The 26,540-nt window shown below is 39.5% G+C and overlaps 2 protein-coding genes and 1 long non-coding RNA gene across 17 annotated transcripts; 1 reads left to right on the top strand and 2 right to left on the bottom strand.

Moving 5' to 3' along the window:
* Positions 1 to 2,330: 2,330 nt before the first annotated feature.
* tprg1l (tumor protein p63 regulated 1-like) lies at positions 2,331 to 25,352 on the bottom strand. Of its 2 annotated transcripts, none has more exons than XM_037772188.1 (7): positions 25,300 to 25,352; positions 8,679 to 8,898; positions 8,422 to 8,513; positions 7,026 to 7,076; positions 5,110 to 5,235; positions 4,703 to 4,856; positions 2,331 to 3,233 (listed from the first exon to the last, which is right to left on the bottom strand). In XM_037772188.1, exons 1-7 carry the CDS (start codon positions 25,311 to 25,313, stop codon positions 3,039 to 3,041), a joined length of 852 nt encoding a protein of 283 aa, XP_037628116.1. In that variant the 5' UTR covers positions 25,314 to 25,352; the 3' UTR covers positions 2,331 to 3,038. The 2 variants fall into 2 exon arrangements, with proteins under 2 accessions (XP_037628116.1, XP_037628117.1); XM_037772189.1 differs by lacking the exon at positions 2,331 to 3,233 and adding an exon at positions 3,269 to 3,540.
* Positions 11,452 to 21,356, top strand: LOC119489560 (complement C1q tumor necrosis factor-related protein 3-like). 14 transcript variants are annotated; one of them, XM_037772179.1, is made up of 10 exons: positions 12,038 to 12,052; positions 12,210 to 12,272; positions 12,810 to 12,863; positions 14,199 to 14,282; positions 14,492 to 14,623; positions 18,889 to 19,078; positions 19,240 to 19,311; positions 20,238 to 20,321; positions 20,533 to 20,664; positions 20,780 to 21,183. In XM_037772179.1, the coding sequence occupies exons 4-10, from the start codon at positions 14,274 to 14,276 to the stop codon at positions 21,061 to 21,063; spliced, it is 903 nt and encodes a 300-aa protein (XP_037628107.1). In that variant the 5' UTR covers positions 12,038 to 12,052; positions 12,210 to 12,272; positions 12,810 to 12,863; positions 14,199 to 14,273; the 3' UTR covers positions 21,064 to 21,183. The 14 variants fall into 14 exon arrangements, 10 of the variants coding, with proteins under 10 accessions (XP_037628101.1, XP_037628103.1, XP_037628104.1 ...); XM_037772177.1 differs by lacking the exon at positions 12,810 to 12,863 and adding an exon at positions 13,404 to 13,466 and having other exon boundaries at positions 12,039 to 12,052; XR_005207201.1 differs by lacking the exons at positions 14,199 to 14,282; positions 14,492 to 14,623; positions 18,889 to 19,078 and adding exons at positions 13,404 to 13,466; positions 21,268 to 21,356 and having other exon boundaries at positions 11,452 to 12,052; positions 20,780 to 21,152.
* On the bottom strand, positions 20,168 to 20,929 carry LOC119489564. Its single transcript, XR_005207205.1, has 2 exons — positions 20,470 to 20,929; positions 20,168 to 20,302 (listed from the first exon to the last, which is right to left on the bottom strand). It is a non-coding gene; the product is annotated as an uncharacterized LOC119489564 (long non-coding RNA).
* Positions 25,353 to 26,540: the final 1,188 nt, after the last annotated feature.

Here is a 26,540-nt window from a genome sequence, read left to right as displayed (position 1 = left end):
TGTTCTAGCTGTGAACGTAGCTGTAGCAGACAGTGTGTGTACAGTTTATTTGTGGGTGGATAAATGCTACGAGGCTACAACTCGCTCCGCTCAAGCGAGCCAGAGACCGGAGTCAACTTCCTGTATCCAGCAACTACCGGCTCCGCCTCTTAAGGTGGACCAGCTTTTCTCCTGAAAGAGACGAGCCGCTCCTCTGAGTATTTTCTCAGCTTTTTAATTAATTATTAATATTTCTTTTAACCGATGGCGTTAATCGGTTCAAGTTCTTAATGTCGGTTAAACGGCCCTAACTGTCTTCAAATCGGCTCTGATGACAAATTCCCCGTCATAAAATATTCTAAATACAGCGTACATTAAATGGATATCGATTTTATATTATCAAACATATTTTGCTCCTGTCTGTTTCTCCAAACTAGGGGCGTGCCGACCGTCATCTACTGTAGGTAATACACTGACTATGGAGAAGCACCACATACAACCCCACTTCAAAACGACCAAACTATCCCTTCAATGCAGCGGAGTGCAGATGTGTGCCTAAAATGAATGCAGGACCTTTAAGGCAACTTACAAACAAGCATGTTGCATAAAACATCTGTAACATACAAGAATATTTAGCTAAAGCAGCTCTCCGCGTGATACATCAGCTCCCTACCTCTGAGCAAAGACATAAATAGGCGAATGGAAGCAAGTAATTTATCATCTCCACTGAACAAGTTTCATTGATGCTGAAGAGCGTATTACAGCTGTTTATTTTCCATAAGCAACACGGCCGAGCCCAAATCAGCTTCCCTATTAGAAACATGTAATACAGTAATCATGTGACATGACCGTTAAAGCTCTCATTCCATCAGCTGCTATTCCTGTCTGTGAAGCTACCCTATGGCCCTGTGATCTGAATAATGCAATCCTTCATTTCAAACCATATTAAAGGGATAGTCTGGGTGTTTTAAAACTGGGTATACAGTCATCGCCCATCAGCATCGAGAAACAGACGGAGCAATACAGTGCTTTGTATGGGGCCGGAAGAAAAACACATTTTAGCCACCTAAAAACAATCGTTATCCGTCTAAGTGTACGCTGTATTTAGAATATTTTCCGACAGCTAACTGAACTGAAACTTATCTATACTGTTTTAATCTGAGCCTGCTGGCTTTGGAGAGAGCACAGATAAGTTTCACTTTCAGTTCACTTCCCTGTCAGACAATATTCTTAATATAGCATCCACTTAAACGGATATTGATTGTTTTTTTAGGTGGCTAAAATATGTTTTTCTGCCATCATTGTGTCAGTAACTCCTGTCTACTGTATGTAATACACCTACTATGGATAAGTACCTCATACAACCCCACTTTAAAACACCCAGACTATCCCCTTTAATGCAGCAACTATAGAACATATTCTTGACTGATGTTTCTCTGCTCTCCTCCGGGGTGGCCCAAAACAATAAGCACATCTTTAACCCTCAAATAACGAACCTCCTGTTTGCATTCCTCGACCAAAATCTGAACTTCACATTAGTCTCTCAATCGGTGGTTAAACAACGAGCAACAAGGCCCCGGTCAGACAGAGCGTGTTTTAGCAGCCTGGGACGGCTTTTTTTTGTGATTGTTTTCAATGAGATTTAAGCGTTTTGCGCGCTACTTTTGCGTTGCAGAGCGCCTCGCGTTTATACAGGAGCGCCCAACGTTTTTTCTCATTGTGGTGACTTTTGTCGGAACTTTATGACTTTAACAACCGTAGTTACCGTGATCTGAACAGAAAACATCTGGAGGCAAATTATTGCGGTATGGGGATGCACCGACACCAGTATCGGGTATCGGGTCCGATACTGTGCTCATGTACTCGTACTCGCAAAACGGCTCCGATACAACGGCTCCGATACCACTTTACGGCAGCGTGACTCTAACCTCTCTTCACCATCTTTCAGGTCCTATCGCACGTGCTCGCGCTCCACCTCAGCCGGTGCGCGCCGGCCCTCACTTTCATTGCACCATGGGGTTTTGCTTGCACCCTCTGACTCGCGCGTGCGTTAGACTCCTTGGTCCGTGTTTCAAGACGGGTCGGGTGGGTTGCAGACATCGCCGCAGACCCCTGGCGCCTTTTACGTGGGCCACGCCACGCCCTGGGGGCACGACGCGGTTGGGGTGCACCTTTGCCCCGAGCCTTTCCAAGCCAACATAGAGCCGGTGTCGGCGCACCGCCTCGTACGCGGGACTCCCCAGCCTGCCGTGTCGCTCACACCCTCCAGCTGGCTGTTGACGAGGGACTTTTAGCACAGAGAAGTACTCGGTATCGGTACTCGTATCGGTACTCGGTATCGGTACTCGGTATCGGTGAGTACCCAAATGTAAGTACTTGTACTTGGTCTGAAAAAAGTGGCATCGGTGCATCCCTAGTGTGGTACTTTAGATTTCGAGTAAGTTGTTTTCATTCATTTAAACTGTACTATTACCTACTTACTATTAACTATTTGGGTCGTGTACAGTTCATGTTAGCACTCATTTGGTGGTTGCCTAGCAACATATAAAATAAAAAAGATGCAGCAAACTGCAAAATCACTTTGAGCGGGCAACGAAAAGGCAGTGCAGTGCCCTTGCGTTTTCCACCTGCAAAACGCGCTCCATCTGATCAGGGCCTGAGACTACAAGAAGCTCGATCTAGAAGAAGTACAGAGGTGATGAGCTGATGTTAAGTGCTGTGTCCTTTCTTACCAACTTATGTCACATTGGGCACACACTCCCCCACTGCAGGCCCACGTGGGTATGGCAGATCTGCGAGCAGCTCTTTGAAGGGAAGGTACTGAGGACGCTAAAAGCAAAAAACAAAGACAGTCCATGCAGTGCTGCGCATCATTCACCTACAGTAGGCTGACCACTTGTCTGTATCACCAGCTTTAAGGAGGTGTGGACATCTCACGGGCTCAACTTACACACACACAGATTGCGCATCACACTGTCGTGGAGCGACGGCGTCCTCTCAGACAGCGCAGTGTAACACAGACACATGGGTTGTTGTAATGTAGAGAGAAACGGTGGACTTTAGAAGCCGATCTTGCCTCGAGTTATGGAGTAGCCCAGCTTGGCCTCGTTGTTGATGAAGGACATGATGCCCAGATAGGTCTCGATGAGAAGAGGTCTCTCCAGGATCAGGACACCGTTGGCCCGGCCGGGGATGGGGTGCTCCTTGTGGGCTTTCTTCACCGCCTGCACCAGCTGGGTCCGGAAGTTGTCCATCTTGGCAGGTAAAAGAAAACGAACATGAAACCAGAACACGCCTCCAAAAACTTCAAATCAATTATGTTTACATAGTCTACGACTTCTATATCTATATAAACACTTGATGTCTAGAACGAAAGCAGCATCTTCTGAAGTGTGGAATAATGAATATGATACAGCTAAAATTAACTTGCTCTATTTATTACATGTAGCATCACTAATGGCTCTGAAGGAGAAAATGCAGTCATATCCCCAGAACAAAGCCCCATGTCAGAGGTCTGCAACAGGCCGCTCCGGAGCTCTTCAGCTCCTCTCCAGTGGCTCCCTGTGGATTTCAGATCTTTGTTTACATTTTCATTTTTATTTATCATTGTGGTATTGTACTATGGTACGGCGGTACGACGGAGTATTAGGGCCACATTGAGGAAAAAAAATTAATCTAGGATTTCGAGAATAAAGTCGGAATATTACAAGAAAAAAGTCGTAGTATGAGAATAGTCAAAATATTATAAAGCAGTAATATTACAACTTTTTTTCTCGAAATAGTACGACTTTATTCTCATTAAATTACGACTTTTATCTCGTAATATGACATTTTTCTAGTAAAGTTATGACTTTATTCTCGTTATATTACAACCTTTTTTTTCTTGTTAAATTATGCCTTTATTCCAGTAATAATTCCGACTTTTTTTCTCGTAAAGTTATGACTTTTTTCTCGTAAAATTACGACTTTATTCTGAAGGTCTCAGATGTTTTTTCCCCTCAATGTGGCCCTAATACTCCGTAGTACATTGTCTCTTTGGCTCTCACTGCATTAGACTTATATACTATATACTTAGACTATAAACTGTTACCTTCATCACGATGCTCAGATGTTTTGCGGCTCCAGACATATTTATTTTTTTGCCTAAAATAGCTCTTTTGATAGTAAAGGTTGCTTACCCCTGCTCTAGGTACTGTTGTTGCCTTGCCAATAAGAAAAATAAAACAACTTTGAAAAGAACTGTTCATTCACAAAGTCATGACTGTTTTATGTTGTATGAATTAGAGGCTCTCTAAAGGGATGACTTGTTTTTAAGACATCGATCAATCAGTCTATTGTTTTCAGTTGGACTGCGGCACCAGCGGTCACCATTGTTAGTCTTCTGAAATAAACACAAATCTTCAAGTACCTTACATTTCAAGTTTTAAAATGAAGGCAGGCAGAATATTCTTGGTATCATTGGGCAAAAATTCCCAAATAATAAATATCCTTTCAGCATATTGTAATTCAAGTGTTCTGAGAGAAACTAGACTTCTGCTATGCTATTAGGAGCGCCGGAGGACACAGAGGGACGTGATCTCATGCACTACTGTCACTGACCATTTGATTAAAAAAAAACATCATCATAGCACTGCAGCTTTAAATCCTCAGATGTTTTTAAAATGTCAAATAATCTATTTGATGATGCACTTTTATTCTTATTTAGTTAATTAGTGGATTGTACCTGGCAGAGAGAGGCCACCTTCTCATCAGCGTGGGCCATGGGGTGCTCTGTGAGGGTGGAGTAGGGCATGTCTGTCGACCAGGGGTTCCAGCGGTTTATGAACGAGGCCCGAGGACGTTTGTCCCACTGGACGCGGATCCCGTAGCCTTCTCTCCTGTAAGAAAACACTGCGCTGTTAAGAGAAGTGTGACTTTAGGGATCAGCCAGCTGCATGTGCCAGCAGCACACCAACGCACTGTCACCAAGCTGAGCCACATATGTTTAGAGAGAAAGACCATTTTTAACATCTATAGATGTTAAATATATCAAGCTTATCATTACTAACTGAACATTAAATACTACCAACAATACACAACTTGAACCGTCTGTAAGAGAACCTATTTTCAGACTAAAACGTGCTAGCATACTTGTTAAGGGATTTGGGTGGGAACTCAAACTCTCCCACGGAGATGGTGTCCACGGCGTTGAGAGAGATCCTGACGACCTGCTGACACAACAGGTTGATGAAGTCGTACTTGCACACCAGCAGCGACCTGCACACACGAGCAAACAATGTCAAAATTGTGACAAAATACAACGTAATTTTGTATATTTTAGGACGGCAACTAATGATTATTTTCATTGTTGATTAGTTGTTTGGTCTAGAAAATGTCAGAAGATGGTGAAAAATGTCGATCAGTGTTTCCCAAAGCTCAAGATGACGTCTTCAAATATCTCGTTTTGTCCACAACTCAAAGATATTCAGATTACTGTCACAGAGGAGTAAAGAAACCAGGAAATATTCACATTTAACAAGCGGGCGGGAATCACTGATTTTTCACTTTTTTCCCTTAAAATATTAACCCCCTGAGACCACTGACTTTACGGTCTTTCAGAGGCTGTGGAGGGTTCAGATTTAGAGCTAGAATGAAGCTACAGATATATGAAACTAGAAAAATGTGATGACCTCTAGGATAATCACAGCATCATGAAACTTTACAGCCACAAACTAGCGACCTAGAGCATTCAGAGGATGGATGGATCAGACTAGAGACCTAGAGCATTCAGAGGATGGATGGATCAGACTAGAGACCTAGAGCATTCAGAGGATGGATGGATCAGACTAGAGACCTAGAGTATTCGGAGGATGGATGGATCAATCTAGAGACCTAGAGCATTCAGAGGATGGATGGATCAGACTAGAGACCTAGAGCATTCAGAGGATGGATGGATCAAACTAGAGACCTAGAGCATTCAGAGGATGGATGGATCAGACTAGAGACCTAGAGTATTCGGAGGATGGATGGATCAATCTAGAGACCTAGAGCATTCAGAGGATGGATGGATCAAACTAGAGACCTAGAGCATTCAGAGGATGGATGGGTCAGACTAGAGACCTAGAGCATTCAGAGGATGGATGGATCAAACTAGAGACCTAGAGCATTCAGAGGATGGATGGATCAAACTAGAGACCTAGAGCATTCAGAGGATGGATGGATCAAACTAGAGACCTAGAGCATTCAGAGGATGGATGGATCAAACTAGAGACCTAGAGCATTCAGAGGATGGATGGATCAAACTAGAGACCTAGAGCATTCAGAGGATGGATGGGTCAGACTAGAGACCTAGAGCATTCAGAGGATGGATGGATCAGACTAGAGACCTAGAGCATTCAGAGGATGGATGGATCAGACTAGAGACCTAGAGCATTCAGAGGATGGATGGCTTTCCTAGCTACATTGACAATAAGGGAGTTTCTGAGCAGTTTTAGTGCTCGCCATCCAATCGCCGAAAAATGCAATTCCTGCAAGAAATCTCCAAATGTCAAACAGTTTCTGATCCCAAATCACAGCATGTCTTTTTCTCTGGTGTTCCTCAAGGTCTTGGTGTCTTAATGTGGTATTTTGGAGGGATTATTGATCATTTTTATCAATTCTCAAGTAGTTAAATTTAGCACCAAATCTGTGTAACAAATGGTATCAACCCCAAAAATTGCTGCAACAACTTATGAGACATAATAGAGCATGGGGATGACCATCATATACTTCTATCATTATGTTCTAAACCCTTATACACTTTTACAATTGCTGATGCTGAGCAGCATCTCAAATTAATCTCCAGGTTCTCAGCTTTCAGATGATGTGCACCACTTCTAGGTGACATCTACTGTTGACCTGCTATCTCCCCATAAAGATCCCCTGGACTCCCTAAAGAAGACTAAAACGGGTCTATTGTGGGTCTAAGAGGGTTAATTGATTATCATAATAGTTGAAAACTAATCAATGAATTGTTGCAGCTCTAGTATATTTCCTCAAATATATAGGTAAAATACTTGTTGACTTACCTGTCAGTTATGAGCACAAGTCTCTCCTTCTCATTGTTCCAGTGGTCGACTCTGCAGAACACAGAATTGAAAAAAAGTTATTTGAAACAGTTAAGGCTTAAAACAGTTGCATAGTTAAAAAGAAAAAGATTGTTTTAATGCCACTAATTTCTTTAACACATACCCTGTCATAATGGCATCATATTAAACTAGAAAATCTGAGGAATCCATCGGTACCAACCATGTCATACTAGCTTGTCATGAAGGAGGTTAAATAACGCTCCAAACTTGCGTTAAATTTTGGCGAGGAAAAATTGTCACGGTCATTTTCAAAGGGGTCCCTTGACCTCTGACCTCCAGATGTGTGAATGGAAATGGGTTCTATGGGTACCCACGAGTCTCCCCTTTACAGACATGCCCACTTTATGATAATCACATGCAGTTTGGGGCAAGTCATAGTCAAGTCAGCACACTGACACACTGACAGCTGTTGTTGCTTGTTGGGCTGCAGTTTGCCGTGTTATGATTGGAGCATATTGTTTTATGCTAAATGCAGTACCTGTGAGGGTTTCTGGACAATATCTGTCATTGTTTTGTGTTGTTTATTGATTTACAATAATAAATATATACATATATTTGCATAAAGCAGCATATTTCCCCACTCCCATGTTGATAAGAGTATTAAATACTTGACAAATCTCCCTTTAAGGTACATTTTGATCAGATAAAAAATGTGCGATTCATTTGTGATCAATCATGATTAACTATCATGCGATTAAATATGTAATTGATCGACAGGCCTAGTCAAATATGGTTGTACTGATATTGATAATACAACAAATCATAGTTCAGATACAAAGTAAATGACAAGACTTTATTATTCTCATGTCAGGTGCGCATCCTCAATCATGTCACGTGGAAGAAAATCGCACAGTTTGAGCACCTATCAACCATCAACAACACAAAAGCGGTGAGTATTTTCCAGCCTTCATGATGAGCCTTGCAGATCACTTATTAACAGTTTGTTGTGTTTCCAGGTTGTGTATAAGGAAGTGGAGAAAAGGCCAGCTGTTGGCAGTGATGACCTGTTGCTACACAACATCACAGCTGGCACCACCCTCTTCAACACCCAGAGCAAATGTATGTTTTGAAAAAATATCTGTCATAGTTTTGTGTTGTTAATTGATTTCCAATAATAAATATATACATACATTTGCATAAAGCAGCATATTTGTCCACTCCCATGTTGATAAGAGGGTTAAATACTTGACAAATCTCCCTTTGAGGTACATTTTGAACAGATACAAATCTCCCTGTTAAACATTTAGTTCTGTATCTGTAACAGATCTCCAGCTGGTGTGTCAGTATGTATAAGTATGATAATGATAATATCAGTTAAATGCTGCTGGATACTCACTCAGCTAGCAGCCAGACGCTGAGCACCTCTCCATCCTCAGAAGGGAGTGCCACAGTCCTGATGTCGCTCACAGCCTGCTCGATGGTACCTGGCTGAGATCAGCATCAGCACCACACATCCATCAGTTCAGACCTGACATTGCACTGTAATGCTAGTTAAAGATGATTTACCACAAGTGCATGGGTGTGTGTTGGAAAGGAGTTATTTAAGAGAAGACATACGCATTGTAGTCTAATAAAAAACGAAATCACACGTACCCTGAACACGAAATAGTCCTTCACTTTCGCTTGCATGGTGGGGTTGTGCACATGGAAAGGCGTCAGCGTCTGCAGCGGAGGGCAGCAGGCTCCGTGTCCGAGGCTCCGTGCGGCCTCCGGCGGCGTGAAGGCGACCTCGACCCCCTCCTCGGTGTCTGCCGGGTGGAGGATCGCAGCGCCCGGACTCTCCGGCTCCACCGTGTCGTTCAGCTGCAGCATGCTGCAACAAACAGTGCGCCAGGTGTTAGATCAGACGATGTCCTGTCTGAGATGCACACTCACCCATTGCGCACCAATGATGTTTTGATTGTGAGGAAGTCTGCGAGGAAGTAGATCCCCCCACCACCACCCACACTATCTCCCTCCTCTTAAAGGGACATCATGTTTCAGAGAGGACGAGCCCCCTTTTCACAATTATCACTTCTATGTTCTATGAGGACTAAAGTCTGGTGTCAGTTTGATTTTACGCATCACATTAACCCGTTAATATATACCACGGTGCATGAGGGCCACATTGAGGGGGGGGGGGGATCTGAGATTTAGAGAATAAAGTCATAATATTACGAGATAAAAGTTGTAATTTAATGAGAATAAAGTCGTACTATTTCAAGAAAAAAAACTTGTAATATTATGAGAATAAACTTTACGAGAATAAAGTCATAACTTAACGAGAAAAAAGTTGCAATATTACAAGAATAAAGTCCGAACTTTACGAGAATAAAGTCGTAACTTTACGGGAAAAAAGTCGTGTAATATTATGAGAATAAACTTTACGAGAAAAAAGTCGTACGAGAATAAAGTCATAACTCTACGAGAATAAAGTCATAACTTTAATAACGACGTGCGCTAAGTGTTAGATCAGACGATGTCCTGTCTGAGATGCACACTCACCCATTGCGCACCAATAATGTTTTGATTGTGAGGAAGTAGATCCCACCACCACCACCCAAATAATCTCCCGCCTCTTAAAGGGACATCATGTTTCTAGAGAGGACGAGCCCCCTTTTCACAATTATCACTTCTATGAGGACTAAAAACGTTAATATATACCACGGTGTATTAGGGCCACATCGAGGGGGAAACAAATCTGAGATTTCGAGAATTAAGTCATAATATTACAAGATAAAAGCCGTCATTTAATGAGAATAAAGTCGTACTATTTCGAGGAAAAAAAACTTGTAATATTACGAGAATGAAGACAACTTGACAGGAAAAAAGTCGTAATATTACCAGAATAAAATCAAAGCATTATGAGAAAAAAGTCATAATATTATGAGACTAAAGTTGTAATTTAATGAGAATAAAGTCGTACTATTTCAAGAAAAAAAAGTTGTAATATTACGAGAATAAAGTCATAACTTTACGAGAAAAAAAGTAATTTCCTCCTCCTCTCAAGAGTCAGTTTCTCCATCAGGTCCGTGTGGTTCTTTCTTCAGAATAAACAGTTTCCTGCACAATCTTTTCCAGGTTCTGATACTGATGATGATGTGGTGCTGATGAGTCAAAAGATGAACTATTTGTGAAACCTAAACTAAAGGATAACACAGACGTTGATGAGATTACAAGCTCCATTTTCAGCTGAGAAGCTCTAGACTTGTCATATTATGACTTTATGATTTAGTACTTGTGTTTGGTTTTGGGAGAGACTTGTTAATGAGGCTGTGGTGAAGATCACAGATCACATAAACTGCAGATGAAAGCTGCTTCCTGCCAGTGAATGTTTTGTTTTTGTAACATGGTGTTGTTGTTCTGGGTCAGACTTTTACTGTGCTGGATTTATTGAGGAAGCAAAGAGAGAAACTTGTTCTTTATTACTCGTCTAACTTGGGTTTCTGGGAAGTCTCTGCTTTTCTCAGTTCATTAATCTCACGGAGGTCACTATATCTGACTGTGTCATTAATGTTTGAACAGGTCGATGATAATGTTTACTACTCCTTCAATTACTTGTTTTTTTGATTAAGGTATTAGATTTTTAGTGAGGATGACAATCACATCTATCTAGTAGTGTTTGTCTTAGAACCTGCCAGTGTCATCAGCCATGAGGTGATTTTAAACAATGATTTTAACTTTTAATAATCCACATATTAATAATTAAAATGTATTTGCAACTCATTAAAGTACACAGTGATATTTCCTATACACACTCATCATTGAAAATATATATATATAAAATATGATATAATTAGGGCTGTCAAAGTTAATGTGACAATAACGTGTTAACGCAAATTGTTTTAACGCCACTAATTTATTTAACACAATGGATCCATCGAGATGGAGGTTGTAGCGGCTCAGTTTTAAAGCTAGATTGAAGATATCATATGAAACTAGAAAACCTAAAGAATCCATCAGTACCAACCATGTCATACTAGCTTGTAGTGAAGGAGGTTAAATAACGCTATGCTAAATTTTGGCGATTTGGGGTCCCTTGACCTCCAGATCAGTGAATGTAAATGGGTTCTATGGGTACCCACGAGTCTCCCCTTTACAGACATGCCCACTTTATGATAATCACATGCAGTTTGGGTCAAGTCATAGTCAAGTCAGCACACTGACACACTGACAGCTGTTGTTGCCTGTTGGGCTGCAGTTTGCCATGTTATGATTTGAGCATATTGTTTTATGCTAAATGCAGTACCTGTGAGGGTTTCTGGACAATATCTGTCATTGTTTTGTGTTGTTCACTGATTTCCAATAATAAATATATACATACATTTGCATAAAGCAGCATATTTGCCCACTCCCATGTTGATAAGAGTATTAAATACTTGACAAATCTCCCTTTAAGGTACATTTTGAATAAGAAATGTATGATTACATATTTTAATTGATTGACAGCCCTAAATATAATACATAATATAATTAATTTTGATTAACTGATTCAAGGAATGTAAGCTACGCTCCAACATACAGGTACTAATAGATCATTAATATTTGTGTGCTGTGTTTTCAGTGTTGTTTCCTGGATGACACGCCCCAAATCATAACTGTTATCAAAAGGATCTCCTGCACATGGTCCTGATAAACATTTCTAGTAATGATTGATCAGCAGAAGACACTATTTAAGGCCGGGGATTAACACAGGAACCACAAAGTAGAACTGCATACATAGACCGCCACTTTGAAAATGGAGACGACGGCGTGTTTTCCACTGTTGCTGCTGATCTGCTCTCTCTCCACGGCTCAGCTTCAGACAGAGTCTGACAACGACATTATTCCACAAGGAAAGCAAACTGAATCTCAGGGAAGAGAACCAACAAATGCCTCTCACCACCAACAGACCTGCACACAAGACATCAATGCTGTGCTGAGAGAGATGAGCGCTGCGTTGGGAGAACAGAGGGTGGAGACGAGGCACTTACAGACAGAAAATGAAGGTACAGTAGGATGTACGGTAGTGAGGGAAGTCATAGCAGTAAGAGCCACTGCTTTGTTACAGGAGCTTTTATAATTACATGTCATAGACGTTCATACACAAAGGACAGAAAGGTTTGCAGAGAACGTGTCTCATCATTGAATCTTTTTTTGTTTTAGCACAGAACGCTAAACTGGAGATGCAAAAGACTGAGGCGGACAAGCTGAAGCAACAGCTACAAGGTATATGTTTATATTGAGCAATGATGAATAGTTATATGTAGGGCAGTCAAAGTTAACGCGTTAAAGCAAATTCATTTTAGTTTTACAAAGTTAGTAAAGCAATGTTTAAGTCCAGACTGATGTTGTCTTACATATAAAAGAATGATGTCAGTCACTTCCACACAGTGAGGAATATAGATTATTAATCAAACACCGGTATCGCTATCGGGACTGAAAAAGTCGGATCGGTGCATCCCTAGTTTTGCTGCGTCTGTACTAATTTGATATAAAATGAGCAACTTTATGCTGAATCGTTTTTTGAGATCTTTGTGATTTTGCTTTTCAAAGGTTTGATAGTTAACCTTCCACATTACACATTTAAACTGCTGTTGTCACAGACGTTGATGAGATTACAAATTCCATTTTCAGTTGAGAAGCTCTACACTTGTCATATTATGACTTTATGATTTAGCACTTGTGTTTGGTTTTGGGAGAGACTTGTTAATGTCAGTAAGGCAAAGAACGTGTCTTATCATTGAATCTTTTTTTTGTTTTTAGCACAGGCTGCTATGCAAAAGACTGAAGTGGGCAAACTGAAGCAACAACTACAAGGTATATGTTTATATTGAGCAATGATGAATAGTATGTTATTATATGTAGAGCTGTCGAAGTTAACGCGTTAATGCAAATTCATTTTAGTTTTACAAAGTTAGTTACTCAGTCACTTCCACACAGTGAGGCATACAGATTATTAATCAAACACTGGTATCTGATCAGTACTCGGTATCGGCTGATACCCAAAGCCCAGGTATCGCTATCGGGACCCGAAAAAGTCGGCTTGGTGCATCCCTAGTTTTGCTGCGTCTGTACTAATTTGATTTGAAATGAGCAACTTTATGCTGAATCTGTTTTTGAGATTTCTGTAATTTTGCTTTTTAAAGGTTTGATAGTTAACCTTCTACATTACACATTTAAACTGCTGTTGTCACAGACGTTGATGAGATTACAAGCTCCATTTTCAGTTGAGAAGCTCTACACTTGTCATATTATGACTTTATGATTTAGCACTTGTGTTTGGTTTTGGGAGAGACTTGTTAATGTCAGTAAGGCAAAGAACGCGTCTTATCATTGAATATTTTTTTTTGTTTTTAGCACAGGCAGCTAAACTGGAGATGCAAAAGACTGAAGTGGACAAGCTGAAGCAACAACTACAAGGTATATGTTTATATTGAGCAATGATGAATAGTATGTTATTATTATATGTAGGGCTGTCGAGATAACACCTTAATGCAAATTCATTTCAATGCCACTCATTTCTTTAACGCATTAACGCAACTTGTGATATTTAGGTTGGAGCAGCTCAGTTTTAAAGCTAGTAATGAAGATACTGGTATCATATGGAACTAGAAAACCTGATGAATCCATTTGTACCAACCAGGTCGCACTAGCTTGTCATGAAGTAGGTTAAATAACGCTCCAAACTTACGCTAAATTTTGGCGAGAAAAAAACTGGCATGTCCATTTTCAAAGGGGTCCCTTGACCTCTGACCTCCAGATATGTGAATGTAAATGGGTTCTATGGGTACCCACGAGTCTCCCCTTTACAGACATGCCCACTTTATGATAATCACATGCAGTTTGGGGCAAGTCATAGTCAAGTCCTCTGCAGCTTTGGGGACAGAGCATTCTCCAGGGCAGCTCCCAGGCTTTGGAACTCCCTCCCACAAGACATCCGAGACTCCGATTCCCTCTCACTATTTCAGTGCTCAAGACCCATCTCCTCTCCTCTGCCTACTCCTAGCCCCCATCCTTACCCATTTGTGTGTATGAGTGTGCGCCTGTATGTGTCGTTTGTCTGCTGTTTGTCTCACACCACTTCCCGTTTATATTGTTAAGCGTCTTTGAGTTACTGAAAAGCGCTATAAAAGTCAAATTTATGAATTTCAGCACAGGCAGCAGAGCTGATCTCCATGAAAGCCAGAACAAATGTCACAGAAAACCAGGTGGAGGCTCTGAAGAGAGATGGAGAAGGTAAGACTCACAACTAAATTAGCAATTTAGTATTTGAACAGTTTCGTTCTTATGATATTAACATAATTTATAACCCTATATGGAATGGTGACAAGCACGATTATACACAGAATAATGACGTGACTGAAGTTATAAACAAGCTCATTACTGTAACCATCACATTGCTGCAACATCATCCTCTTTAAAACGAGTATGTTTCTCTCTCTCAGTCAAACAGGTGGCTTTCTCAGCCTCTCTGTTGGCTTCAGGCTCAGGACATGTCGGACCATTTAACACACACACTCCTCTGGTCTTCAGATACGTCGTCACAAACATCGGAAATGCCTACAACCCAAACACAGGTACTTAAATTCACAAATTTAAATTTCTATCTTGACTTTTTGTCTATGTTGCCTCCAACTAGATCATCAACAGATGATTCTCAGGTTACATTCACTGACAAAAACTCTCCCACAGGTTTTTTCATTGCACCAGTAAGAGGAGCCTACCACTTTGAGCTCTACGTAGGTGCATCTGGACATGCTTCATATGCTTCAGGTGCTGTGTTGGTCAAGAACGGAGAGCATATTTTTATTGCATACGAGCATCAGCCATCCGGCCACGGCAGCTCTGCTAATGGCGCCACACTGCTTCTAGAGGTCGGAGATATTGTGTTTCTGCGTCTGTGGGCTAACACAAGAATATATGACAGTGTAAACCACCATAGCACCTTCAGTGGCCATCTGCTTTTCACCATGTAAATGGGAAACGGTCCTTTTTCTTCAGCTATACAATAGCCGTGCACACACTGCAGCAGCGTATCAGTATATGTTGGTAAAAATATCAGTTATTTTTTACTTAATATGAAAGTTGATTGACTACGCTGCACAACAACAATAATCTTTTTAATGAGAACATATTCATGAAATTTTTCATCTGTGTCTTTCTGGCTTTGCCTCAAAATACACAGTGAGGGAATCAGGGTCTGAAATAAGCACCCGCCACCCGCCAAATGCAGTGAAATTGTTGGCAGTGGTGGGTAAAATTGTCAGGCCATTCACCACTTTGGCAGACAGGGAAAACGCTAGAGATGGGAATAGAGAACCGGTTCCTTTAATGAACGGGTTCTTAGTTGTCTCAGCATCTCACGCCTCCGTGACTATCGATTTCTCTGTATTGATGCTTTCTGACAGATACGCATGCACAATGATGCACACGCACACTGTATCACTTTTCAGTTTGGTGCTACTAAACCTGACGGGGCGCACCCTATTATTTCCCTGATAATGCGACACTGAACAACAAAAACAGGAGGAGAGGTAGTAACGTTACCTGTTAGCAGCCGGTGGGCAGCACAGTCCTGATTGGCTAAATAGTGGAGCTACTAACGTTAACAGAGGTGCCATTGAGTTATTATTATGAGGTGTTCAAACTCTGCCTAGGAAAAATGACTATTGGGCAAGGGCAAATTACAACGTTATGTGTTCAAATGTTCGAATGTAATTCGGAGCTGTTTAACTTCCCAACACTAGCTCTTATTAGCTTGACAATATTTTTTTTAATCAAAGCAAATATTTAAATAATCATAATCATTTAAACTGTGTTTTTATGCAAACAACCACTACAGATGACAATAACGTAATACAGTACTGTGTACAGTATCAGAAAAATAGGGCTCCCCGGAACTTACGGTGTAATTCAAATACTGTAATAAACCATGCATATGATGTTTTTTGTGTAAAATATATCGAACATTGAATGACATCAGATCTAAAATGTTATTCCTTTGTTTAGCACAGAGATTTCAAAAGTGGCAGATCAAATTTCTGTGAGTGGAAGAGAAAAATAAAATACTTGTGTACTGTGTGTAAATGATCTGATTACTGCTCGTTGGACCACAGCATCCAATCAAACCACTTCATTTTTTTTCCTTTACTTTGTTCAATAGAAACTTGAATTGTCTTGTACTGTTAATATGAGAGGGGGAATTCCCTTTATTCGTTTGAATACATGAGAAAGTAGTTATTTGAATGTATGTAATTATGTAGACAGTACTGCATCAGTACCAGCAAATTAAAGTCTCATTAACAGTATTTATCCTGTACATGAAAGCTGCATGACAAAGCTTCATGGCAACAATAATTTGTACATATTGTATTATTTTCAAGTTCTCTTACATTTGAATAAAAGCACATACATATCACTGCAATGCTATCTGTGTACTTTTCTACAACACATGGTAAATATCTCAAAACAAAATATCTTGTTATTGTTAGCAGAAAACTAAATAAATGTGTAGTATGTGTTTGGTAATAAGACATTATTAGATTAGTATGTAAGTATACAGTGTAGTATTACTATAAGTATAGTAGTAAGTACTGTTATAATTGAACAATGGTTACCCACTACTCAAACATCTACTTGTTTTACAAAGAGTGAGTAATTATAATGTGATTTAAACTGACTAATTATAATCAATGAGATTATAGTGACCATCTTATTTAATACACAGAGTAATTGTGTTTTGATTGGGGCTGTCAACAGATTAAAATAGTTCATCACGATTAATCACAAATTAATTGCACATTTTTTATCTGTTCAAAATGTACCTTAAAGGGAGATTTGTCAAGTATTTAATACTCTTTTCCACATGGGAGTGGGCAAATATGCTTGTTTTATGCAAACGTATGTATACATTTATTATTGGAAATCAATTCACAACAAAAAACAATGACAGATATTGTCCAGAAACCCTCAGTGTAAGAATACTCTGTTACAAGTAAAAGACATGCATTCAAAATATTACTCAAGTAAAAGTACAAAAGTATTACCATCATTATATACTATACTATACTCATTATGCAGAATGGCTCATTTGAGAATAATATATATTACTGGAATATAATTATTGATGGATTTAATTAACCTGTGCATCACTTTAATGTTGCAGCTGGTAAAGGTGGAGCTCATTTAAATGACTTTATATACTGCTGGGTAGCTTAACCTATAATAATACATCATTTATTAGTTAATTTATATCATGTATTAATAATCTGAATCTTCAAAGTAAATAAAGCTGTCAAATAAATCTAGTAGAATAAAAAGTGCAATATTTCCCTGACTGTTTTTTCAACATACTAAACTATGACTTTTTTCCGACATACTGTACTATGACTTTTTTCCGACATACTGTACTACACTGCTTCCTGCCAGTGAATGTTTTGTTTTTGTAACATGGTGTTGTTGTTCTGGGTCAGACTTTTACTGTGCTGGATTTATTAAGGAAGCAAAGAGAGAAACTTGTTCTTTATTACTCGTCTAACTTGGGTTTCTGGGAAGTCTCTGCTTTTCTCAGTTCATTAATCTCACGGAGGTCACTATATCTGACTGTGTCATTAATGTTTGAACAGGTCGATGATAATGTTTACTACTCCTTCAATTACTTGTTTTTTTGATTAAGGTATTAGATTTTTAGTGAGGATGACAATCACATCAATCTAGTAGTGTTTGTCTTAGAACCTGCCAGTGTCATCAGCCATGAGGTGATTTTAAACAATGATTTTGACTTTTGATAATCCACATAGTAGTAATTAAAATGTATTTGCAAATCCTAAAAGTAATAATAATAACGCATGTTTGTTTTAACGCCACTTATTTCTTTAATGCATTAATGCAATTTAACTTTTGAGATGGAGGTTGTAGCGGCTCAGTTTTAAAGCTAGAGTGAAGATATCATATGAAACTAGAAAACCTAAAGAATCCATCGGTACCAACCATGTCATACTAGCTTGTAGTGAAGGAGGTTAAATAACGCTATGAAGTTACGCTAAATTTTGGCGATTTGGCCATTTTCAAAGGGGTCCCTTGACCTCTGACCTCCAGATCAGTGAATGTAAATGGGTTCTATGGGTACCCACGAGTCTCCCCTTCACAGACATGCGCACTTTATGATAATCACATGCAGTTTGGGGCAAGTCATAGTCAAGTCAGCACACTGACAGCTGTTGTTGCCTGTTGGGCTGCAGTTTGCCATGTTATGATTGGAGCATATTGTTTTATGCTAAATGCAGTACCTGTGAGGGTTTCTGGACAATATCTGTCATTGTTTTGTGTAGTTAATTGATTTCCAATAATAAATATATACATACATTTGCATAAAGCAGCATATTTGCCCACTCCCATGTTGATACGAGTATTAAATACTTGACAAATCTCCCTTTAAGGTACATTTTGAACAGACAAAAAATGTGCGATCAAATATTTTAATTGATCGACAGCCCTAAATATAATACATAATATAATTCATTATTGATAAACTGATTAAAGGAATGTAAGCTACGTTCCAACATACAGGTACTAATAGATCATTAATGTTTGTGTGCTGTGTTTTCAGTGTTGTTTCCCGGATGACACACCCCAAATCATAACTGTTATCAAAAGGATCTCCTGCACATGGTCCTGATAAACATTTCTAGTAATGATTGATCAGCAGAAGACACTATTTAAGGCCGGGGATTAACACAGGAACCACAAAGTAGAACTGCATACATAGACTGCCACTTTGAAAATGGAGATGACGGCGTGTTTTCCACTGTTGCTGCTGATCTGCTCTCTCTCCACGGCTCAGCTTCAGACAGAGTCTGACAACGACATTATTCCACAAGGAAAGCAAACTGAATCTCAGGGAAGAGAACCAACAAATGCCTCTCACCACCAACAGACCTGCACACAAGACATCAATGCTGTGCTGAGAGAGATGAGCGCTGCGTTGGCTGAACAGAGGGTGGAGACGAGGCACTTACAGAGAGAAAATGAAGGTACAGTAGGATGTACGGTAGTGAGGGAAGTCATAGCAGTAAGAGCCACTGCTTTGTTACAGGAGCTTTTATAATAACATGTCATAGACGTTCATACACAAAGGACAGAAAGGTTTGCAAATAATGTGTCAATAATGTATCATCGAATCTTTTTATTTTAGCACAGGCAGCTAAACTGAGAGAACTGGAGATGCAAAAGACTGAGGTGGACAAGCTGAAGCAACAACTACAAGGTATATGTTTATATTGAGTAATGATGAATAGTTATATGTAGGGCTGTCAAAGTTAACGCATTAAGGCAAATTCATTTTAATGCCACTCATTTCTTTAACACATTAACGCAACTTGTGATTTGTAGGTTGTAGCGGCTCAGTTTTAAAGCTAGAGTGAAACTATATAACCTAAAGAATCCATCAGTACCAACCATTTCATACTAGCTTGTCATGAAAGAGGCTCAATAACGCTCCAAATTTACGCTATATTTTGGCGAGGAAAAACTGTCATAGCGAATTGCAAAGGGGTCCCCTGACCTCTGACCTCTAGATATGTGAATGTAAATGGGTTCTATGGGTACCCACGAGTCTCCTCTTTACAGACATGCCCACTTTATGATAATCACATGCAGTTTGGGGCAAGTCATAGTCAAGTCAGCACACTGACACACTGACACCTGTTGTTGTCTGTTGGGCTGCAGTTTACCATGTTATGATTGGAGCATATTGTTTTATGCTAAATGCAGTACCTGTGAGGGTTTCTGGACAATATCTGTCATTGTTTTGTGTTGTTAACTGATTTACAATAATTAATATATACATATATTTGCATAAAGCAGCATATTTGTCCACTCCCATGTTGATAAGAGTATTAAATACTTGACGAATCTCCCTTTAAGGTACATTTTGAACAGATAAAAAAAATGTGTGATTAATTTGTGATTAATTGTGATTAACTATGGACAATCATGGGATTAAATATTTAAATGATTGACAGCCCTAGTTATATGTCAAAATTTCATATTAGAGACAATAAGAGAACACTAAAATACTTTTTCCTCCATATATTTACAAGGGATTTTCAAACCCTAATCAAAACGGTCAAAGATTGTTTTCATTGGAGACAATCATTTATTTCACTATGCTAAATTTTTGATGAATTTCAGCACAGGCAGCAGAGCTGATCTCCATGAAAGCCAGGACAAATGTCACAGAAAACCATGTGGAGGCTCTGAAGAGAGATGGAGAAGGTAAGACTCACAACTAAATTAGCAATTTAGTATTTGAACAGTTTCGTTCTTATGATATTAACATAATTTATAGCCCTATATAGAATGGTGACAAGCACGATTATACACAGAATAATGATGTGACTGAAGTTAGAAACAAGCTCATTACTGTAACCATCACATTGCTGCAACATCATCCTCTTTAAAACGAGTATGTTTCTCTCTCTCTCAGTCAAACAGGTGGCTTTCTCAGCTTCTCTGTTGGCTTCAGGCTCAGGAACTGTCGGACCATTTAACACACACACTCCTCTGGTCTTCAGATACGTCATCACAAACATCGGAAATGCCTACAACCCAAACACAGGTACTTGAATTCACAAATTTAAATTTCTATTTTGCCTTTTTGTCTATGTTGCCTCCAACTAGATCATCAACAGATGATTCTCAGGTTACATTCACTGACAAAAACTCTCCCACAGGTTTTTTCATTGCACCAGTAAGAGGAGCCTACCACTTTGAGCTCTACGTAGGTGCACATGGACATGCTTCACATCCTTCAGGTGCTGTGTTGGTCAAGAACGGAGAGCATATTTTTATTGCATATGAGCATCAGACATCCCACTACGGCACCTCTGCTAATGGCGCCACACTGCTTCTAGAGGTTGGAGATGTTGTGTTTCTGCGTCAGTGGGTTAACTCAAGAATATTTGACAGTGTAAATCACCATAGCACCTTCAGTGGCCATCTGCTTTTCACCATGTAAATGGGAAACAGTCCTTCTTCAGCTATACAATAGCCGTGCACACACTGCAGCAGTGTATCAGTACTATACTATGACTTTTTTTTCTTTTCTTTTCGACATACTATACTAGGATTTTTTTCAACATACTATGCTGTAACTTTTTTTTCGACTTTTCTCAACATACTCTACTATGACATTTTTCGACATACTATACTAGGATTTCTTTTTTCAACATACTATACTACGACTTTTTTTCAACTTTTTTAGACATACTATACTATGACTTTCTTTTTACAACATACTATGACTTTTAAGGAATGTTTATTACTTTGTTTTTGTTCATTCATTGGATTTATTTTGTTGTGAATAAAATAAATTGACCAAAAACTGCATATTATACTATGACTTTTATTTCAACATACTATATTATGACTTTTTTTATGACTTTTGGACATACTATACTATGACTTTTTTTCTTAATATTATACTATGACTTTTTTTTTTTTTACATATTATACATAACTTTTCTTCGACATACTACACAAGGATCTTTTTTTTCGACATACTATACTATGACTTTTTCCGACATACTATGAATTTTTTAGGAATGTTTTTTTCAACATACCACGAACTATGTACGGCACTATCTGAAGAGTGCGATGAGATTCCAGTGGCTGAAATCAACACCCTTGTCCCTTCTATTTTCCGTTGAGTGAATGTACTAATGGATGCTAATGGAGGGCATTGTTTACATTCATTGTTTGTTTTTGTTCATTCATTGGATTTATTTTGTTGTGAATAAAAAATAAATTGACCAAAAACTACTCGAAAATCAGTGTTGAATTTGTCATGCTTCTTAGTATAGATTATGATTTTATTTTACATGAGTTATATATTTCAATATGAAAATTTCTTGTGACATACTATACTATGACTTTTTTTGACATACTATACTATGACTTCTTTTTCCAACATACTACTATGACTTTGTTTTGGACACATTATACTATGGCTTTTTTTTCAACAAACTATACCATGACTTTTTTTCGACAGACTATGTCTTTTTTTTCCAACATACTACACTATGACTTTATTTTCGACATACTATACTATGACTTTATTTTCGAAATACTATACTATGACTTTATTTTCGACATACTATACTATGACTTTATTTTCGAAATACTATACTATGACTTTATTTTCGATATACTATACTATGACTTTTTTAAACATACTATACTATGATTATTTTTTTTTAGACATAAACTGGAAAAACAAAGTTTGGAAACTTGTGTTTGGTGGATTATTTCTCTGTTGTTACAATGCTAATTGGCATTGTATTTTACATGGTTGGAAAGCCTGTTCATTTACCTTCGCAATGATGTCCAACTTGTAAGGATCATGCATTTGTGGGATGAGCAGCACAGCTGACTATGTGGGTAGGGCCCAAGAAAAATTTGCCAAAATGCTCCGTCAATGGTAAACAGTGTATTCTCCTGTTGGTATTGACTCTTGTTTTGAGTTGTTTGGTGGATTAGATGATTGAACTCTCTATCAGTAACAAGGAACAAACAAGACATATTGGCAATTTTACACTTTATTCGTTTAATACACCGTCAGGAGCCTCAGTAGCGGTGGAAGATCCATACGCAGCCACAACTGCCTGGCACCTCCTCCTCATGCTGGTCACCAACCTGGTCACACGTTGCTGTGGGATGGCGTTCCATTCCTCAACCAGGATTCGTTGCAGGTCAGCCAGCGTGGTTGTGTTGGTCACTCTAACACGTACAGCACTCCCAAGCTGATCCTACAAGTGTTGAATTGGGTTGAGGTGTGGACTCTCGGCAGGCCGTTCCATTCTCTCTACTCCCACATTGTGGAGGTAGTCTGTGATAACCCTGGCTCTGTGGGGGCGAGCGTTGTCATCTTGGAGGATGAAGTTAGGTGTCAGATTGTGGAGATATGGGATCGCCACTGGCTGCAGAATCTCATCCCGATATCTCCCTGCATTGAGATGGCCTTCAATGATGACAAGCCTTGTTTTGCCAGTGAGGGAGATGCCGCCCCCCCCCACACCATGACACTACCCCCACCAAAAGCTGTTACTCCATCGGTGCAACAATCAGCATAGCGTTCTCCACGTCGTCTCCATACTTTGACCTGCCATCAAACTTTTGCAGACAGAACCTGGACTCATCACTGAACATGACATTCCCCCACATGTTCAGGTTCCATTGTCTGTGTTGTTGACACCAGCGCCAACGGGCCTGACGGTGAAGGGCAGTCATTGCAGGCTTCCCGGTAGCCTTATGAGAATACACTGTTTACCATTGGCAGAGCATTTTGGCAAAATTTTCTTGGGCGTTACCCACATAATCAGCTGTTCTGCTCATCCCACAAATGCATGATCCTCACCAGTTGGACATCATTGTGAAGGTAAATAAACATGCTTTTCAACGATATAAAATACAATGCCAATTAACATTGTAACAAGTGTAACAGTATACTATGACTATTTTTTCGACGGTGGTTTTCGAGGTGTTTTGAAGTGGTGTTGGAAGAGTCAGGCTACTCATCTCAGTGTATTACCTGTAGTAGATGGCGGTTGGCATGCCCCAGTTTGGAGAAACAGACAGGAGTACTAGCACAGGAGCAAAGCTGTACTGCTGTGGACGGGGTCGGCAGCAAAACTGCTCCCGTGCTGGCACTCCTGTCTGTTTCTCCAAATGGTGGCGTGCAGACCACCGTCTACTGTAGGTAATACACAAGCAAGTCAACGCGAATCAATCTCCATAGACACCCATGTTAAAACTTTACAGCAGAAATAAATAAAAATAGTTCATCAGAAATGTATAAAGTACGTGTGAAAGACCCATATAAAGAGAAAGTGACAGAGGCAAAGGGGCGCTATATTACAAAACTGAAGTTAGGTTATGATATAGATCCTAAAGAATTGGGAGGACCTACACACTGCAGAAGAGTTAGTTTAGCTCTGAGAATATCTAGTGAATGTTCAGTGGACGTTTGTGCAGAAATAACTGCTGCAGCTCCTCCAGACCAACAGAGGTTTCCCATGACGGGGCTCCACAGAGAGAAACGTTATCGTCTCCGACCAAAACTCCGGTGTCTCCCGTTCCCTCCGACCGCGGTCGGGAGGCTGAGGCAGGAAAAGTCAACACTAGGATCAGCATTGATTCATGGAGAGACCTTGGTCTGGTCAGCTAACATTACTGCCAAGCAGCTGAAATATAGAGTGATATTGTGGTTTTAGCTGACGTGTGTCTCCTCACTGTGTTGACGGATGCTCGCCTACATTCACGTAGTGCGTGCACACCGGCTATGATTACAGTGACAGAGACAGTAATGCATTTCTTCTTATTAATTTAATTCTCGCGAAGTTCCACATTCACAAGTGTGAATTTACCATAAAAAAAAAAGCCGAATTTCTTTGTATTTATGAAGGAAATGGAATTATATCGGTCAACAATTTCTTCCTCACAAAACAAAAAAACAATGAAAACAATGAATGTAATGCAATATCTTTAAAGTTTTTAAGTGAAATTATCATCATACTCTCGCGTGGTCTCTTTTTTAATTTTATGTTGGTTTTGTTTCATTTCTGTTGTCCTTTTATGTTTGGCACAGCTCTTTGTTTATGTTTTCGCTATGTTTCTTCTGTATGTAAATGACATACTAAACTATTACTTTTTTCCCCGACTTTTTTCGACATACTGTACTTTGACTTTTTATTACTTTTCTTCGACATACAATAATATAACTTTTTTTTCGACAAACTATGACTTTTTTTCGACTTTTGGTCATAAAATAATGACTTTTCTTTCGACATACTACACTATGAATTTTTTCCCAACTTTTTTCTTCATACTTTACTATGACTTTTTATTCGAAATAATATACTATGACTTTTTTTTTTACTTTTTTCAACATACTATACTATGTCTTTTTTCAACTTTTGGTTTTAAATGTTTTCTGCTGTTACTATGGATACTGTCATTTTGAAATAAAAAATATATTTAAAAAAAACAAAAGAAACAGTCTATGGTAGGCTAATGGACTAACTATGGATAAGTAGACCTGCCTCATACAGCACTTACAAACAGCCGAACTATCCCTTCAACCTGCACACAAACCCGCTCCTTTGACTTCCCAGCGACAGGCAACAAGTCACTCAGAGAAAACTAAACACTAACCGGCTGTTAACATCTCTTTACCGGATTCTTACCGGATTCTTACCGTGTAAAAAACATCCAAATCTTCCAGCTTCCGCACTGCCGACGCCATTGAGCGTTGATAGCACTGATTGTAGTGATGGGAATTCCGCCTTTTTTAGGGAGCCAGATCATTTGGCTCAGCTCACCAAGAAGAGCCGGCTCTTTCGGCTCCCAAACAGCTCCTCAATTTTTACCACTTCTGCTTTTTAAAGTTCAGCCAAATTTAGCTTTAGCTGTTTTGACCTATGATTAGTACGTGTGCAGATATATCACTTAAAGGGACTGTTTGTAACTTTTTACACGTATAAATGTACTGAGTCGGGATCCCATGCACGCTTGCATATGCGCACTCGCGTGTGGCCGAAGTCTCTGCTCCTCTGCTTGCCTTCACTCACACATCGCGCTCGTTCTCGCTCCACCTCACGTTAGACGCGCACACTCCACACTGCAGAAGAGTTAGTAGCTCTGAGAATATCTAGTGGATGTACAGTGGATGTTTGTGCATAAATAAATGCTGCAGCTCCTCCAGACCAACAGAGGTTTCCCGTGTCTTGCGAAGTGACGGGGCTCCGCAGCGAGAAACGTTATCGTCTCCGACCGGGTGCTGGTGTCTCCCTGCGGCCGCGCTCGGAGGGGGATCAGCATTGATTCATGTAGAGACCTTCGTCTGAAAAAAAGAAAAAAACGGCTCTCGGACGGGAGCCGGCTCTTATCGTTCATTTAGAAGAGCCGGTTGAAAGAGCCGACTCGTTCGTGCCCAACACATCACTAACTGATTGGGACGTTCGGTGCAGCCGGCGACGCGGTGACGTCATACATCACGTTCTGCGTAGAAATGTGCGTACCGACCCTGGTTCTCCAAAGACTTCCACCTAATGCACTTACACACACCTTACACCGCAAAGAAAAGACCTGTGTGTACAAGAACAGGTGACAGGGAACAGTAGCAGCTACATAATAAAAGTTGCAAGCTGCAATAAAAAAAAGAAAAAAGTCCAGCAACATTTATCAAACATGACGGATATACTATAGTATGATGTTTTTTTCATGATATTTTTATGACATACTATACTATGATATTTTTTAATTATATTTTTATGACATACTATACTATGATATTTTTAATGATATTTTTATGACATACTAATCTATGATATTTTTTTGCCATGCCATACTATACTATAATTTCAATACAATGGCTTTTCATTACTTTTAAATGACATTTTATATGATTTCTTTATGGCATACTATACAATTAGTTTT

This window comes from Sebastes umbrosus, chromosome 6 (assembly GCF_015220745.1).
Source record: "Sebastes umbrosus isolate fSebUmb1 chromosome 6, fSebUmb1.pri, whole genome shotgun sequence".
NCBI classification, from domain to species: domain Eukaryota; kingdom Metazoa; phylum Chordata; class Actinopteri; order Perciformes; family Sebastidae; genus Sebastes; species Sebastes umbrosus.
This window is presented reverse-complemented; position numbering and strand designations above follow the sequence as displayed.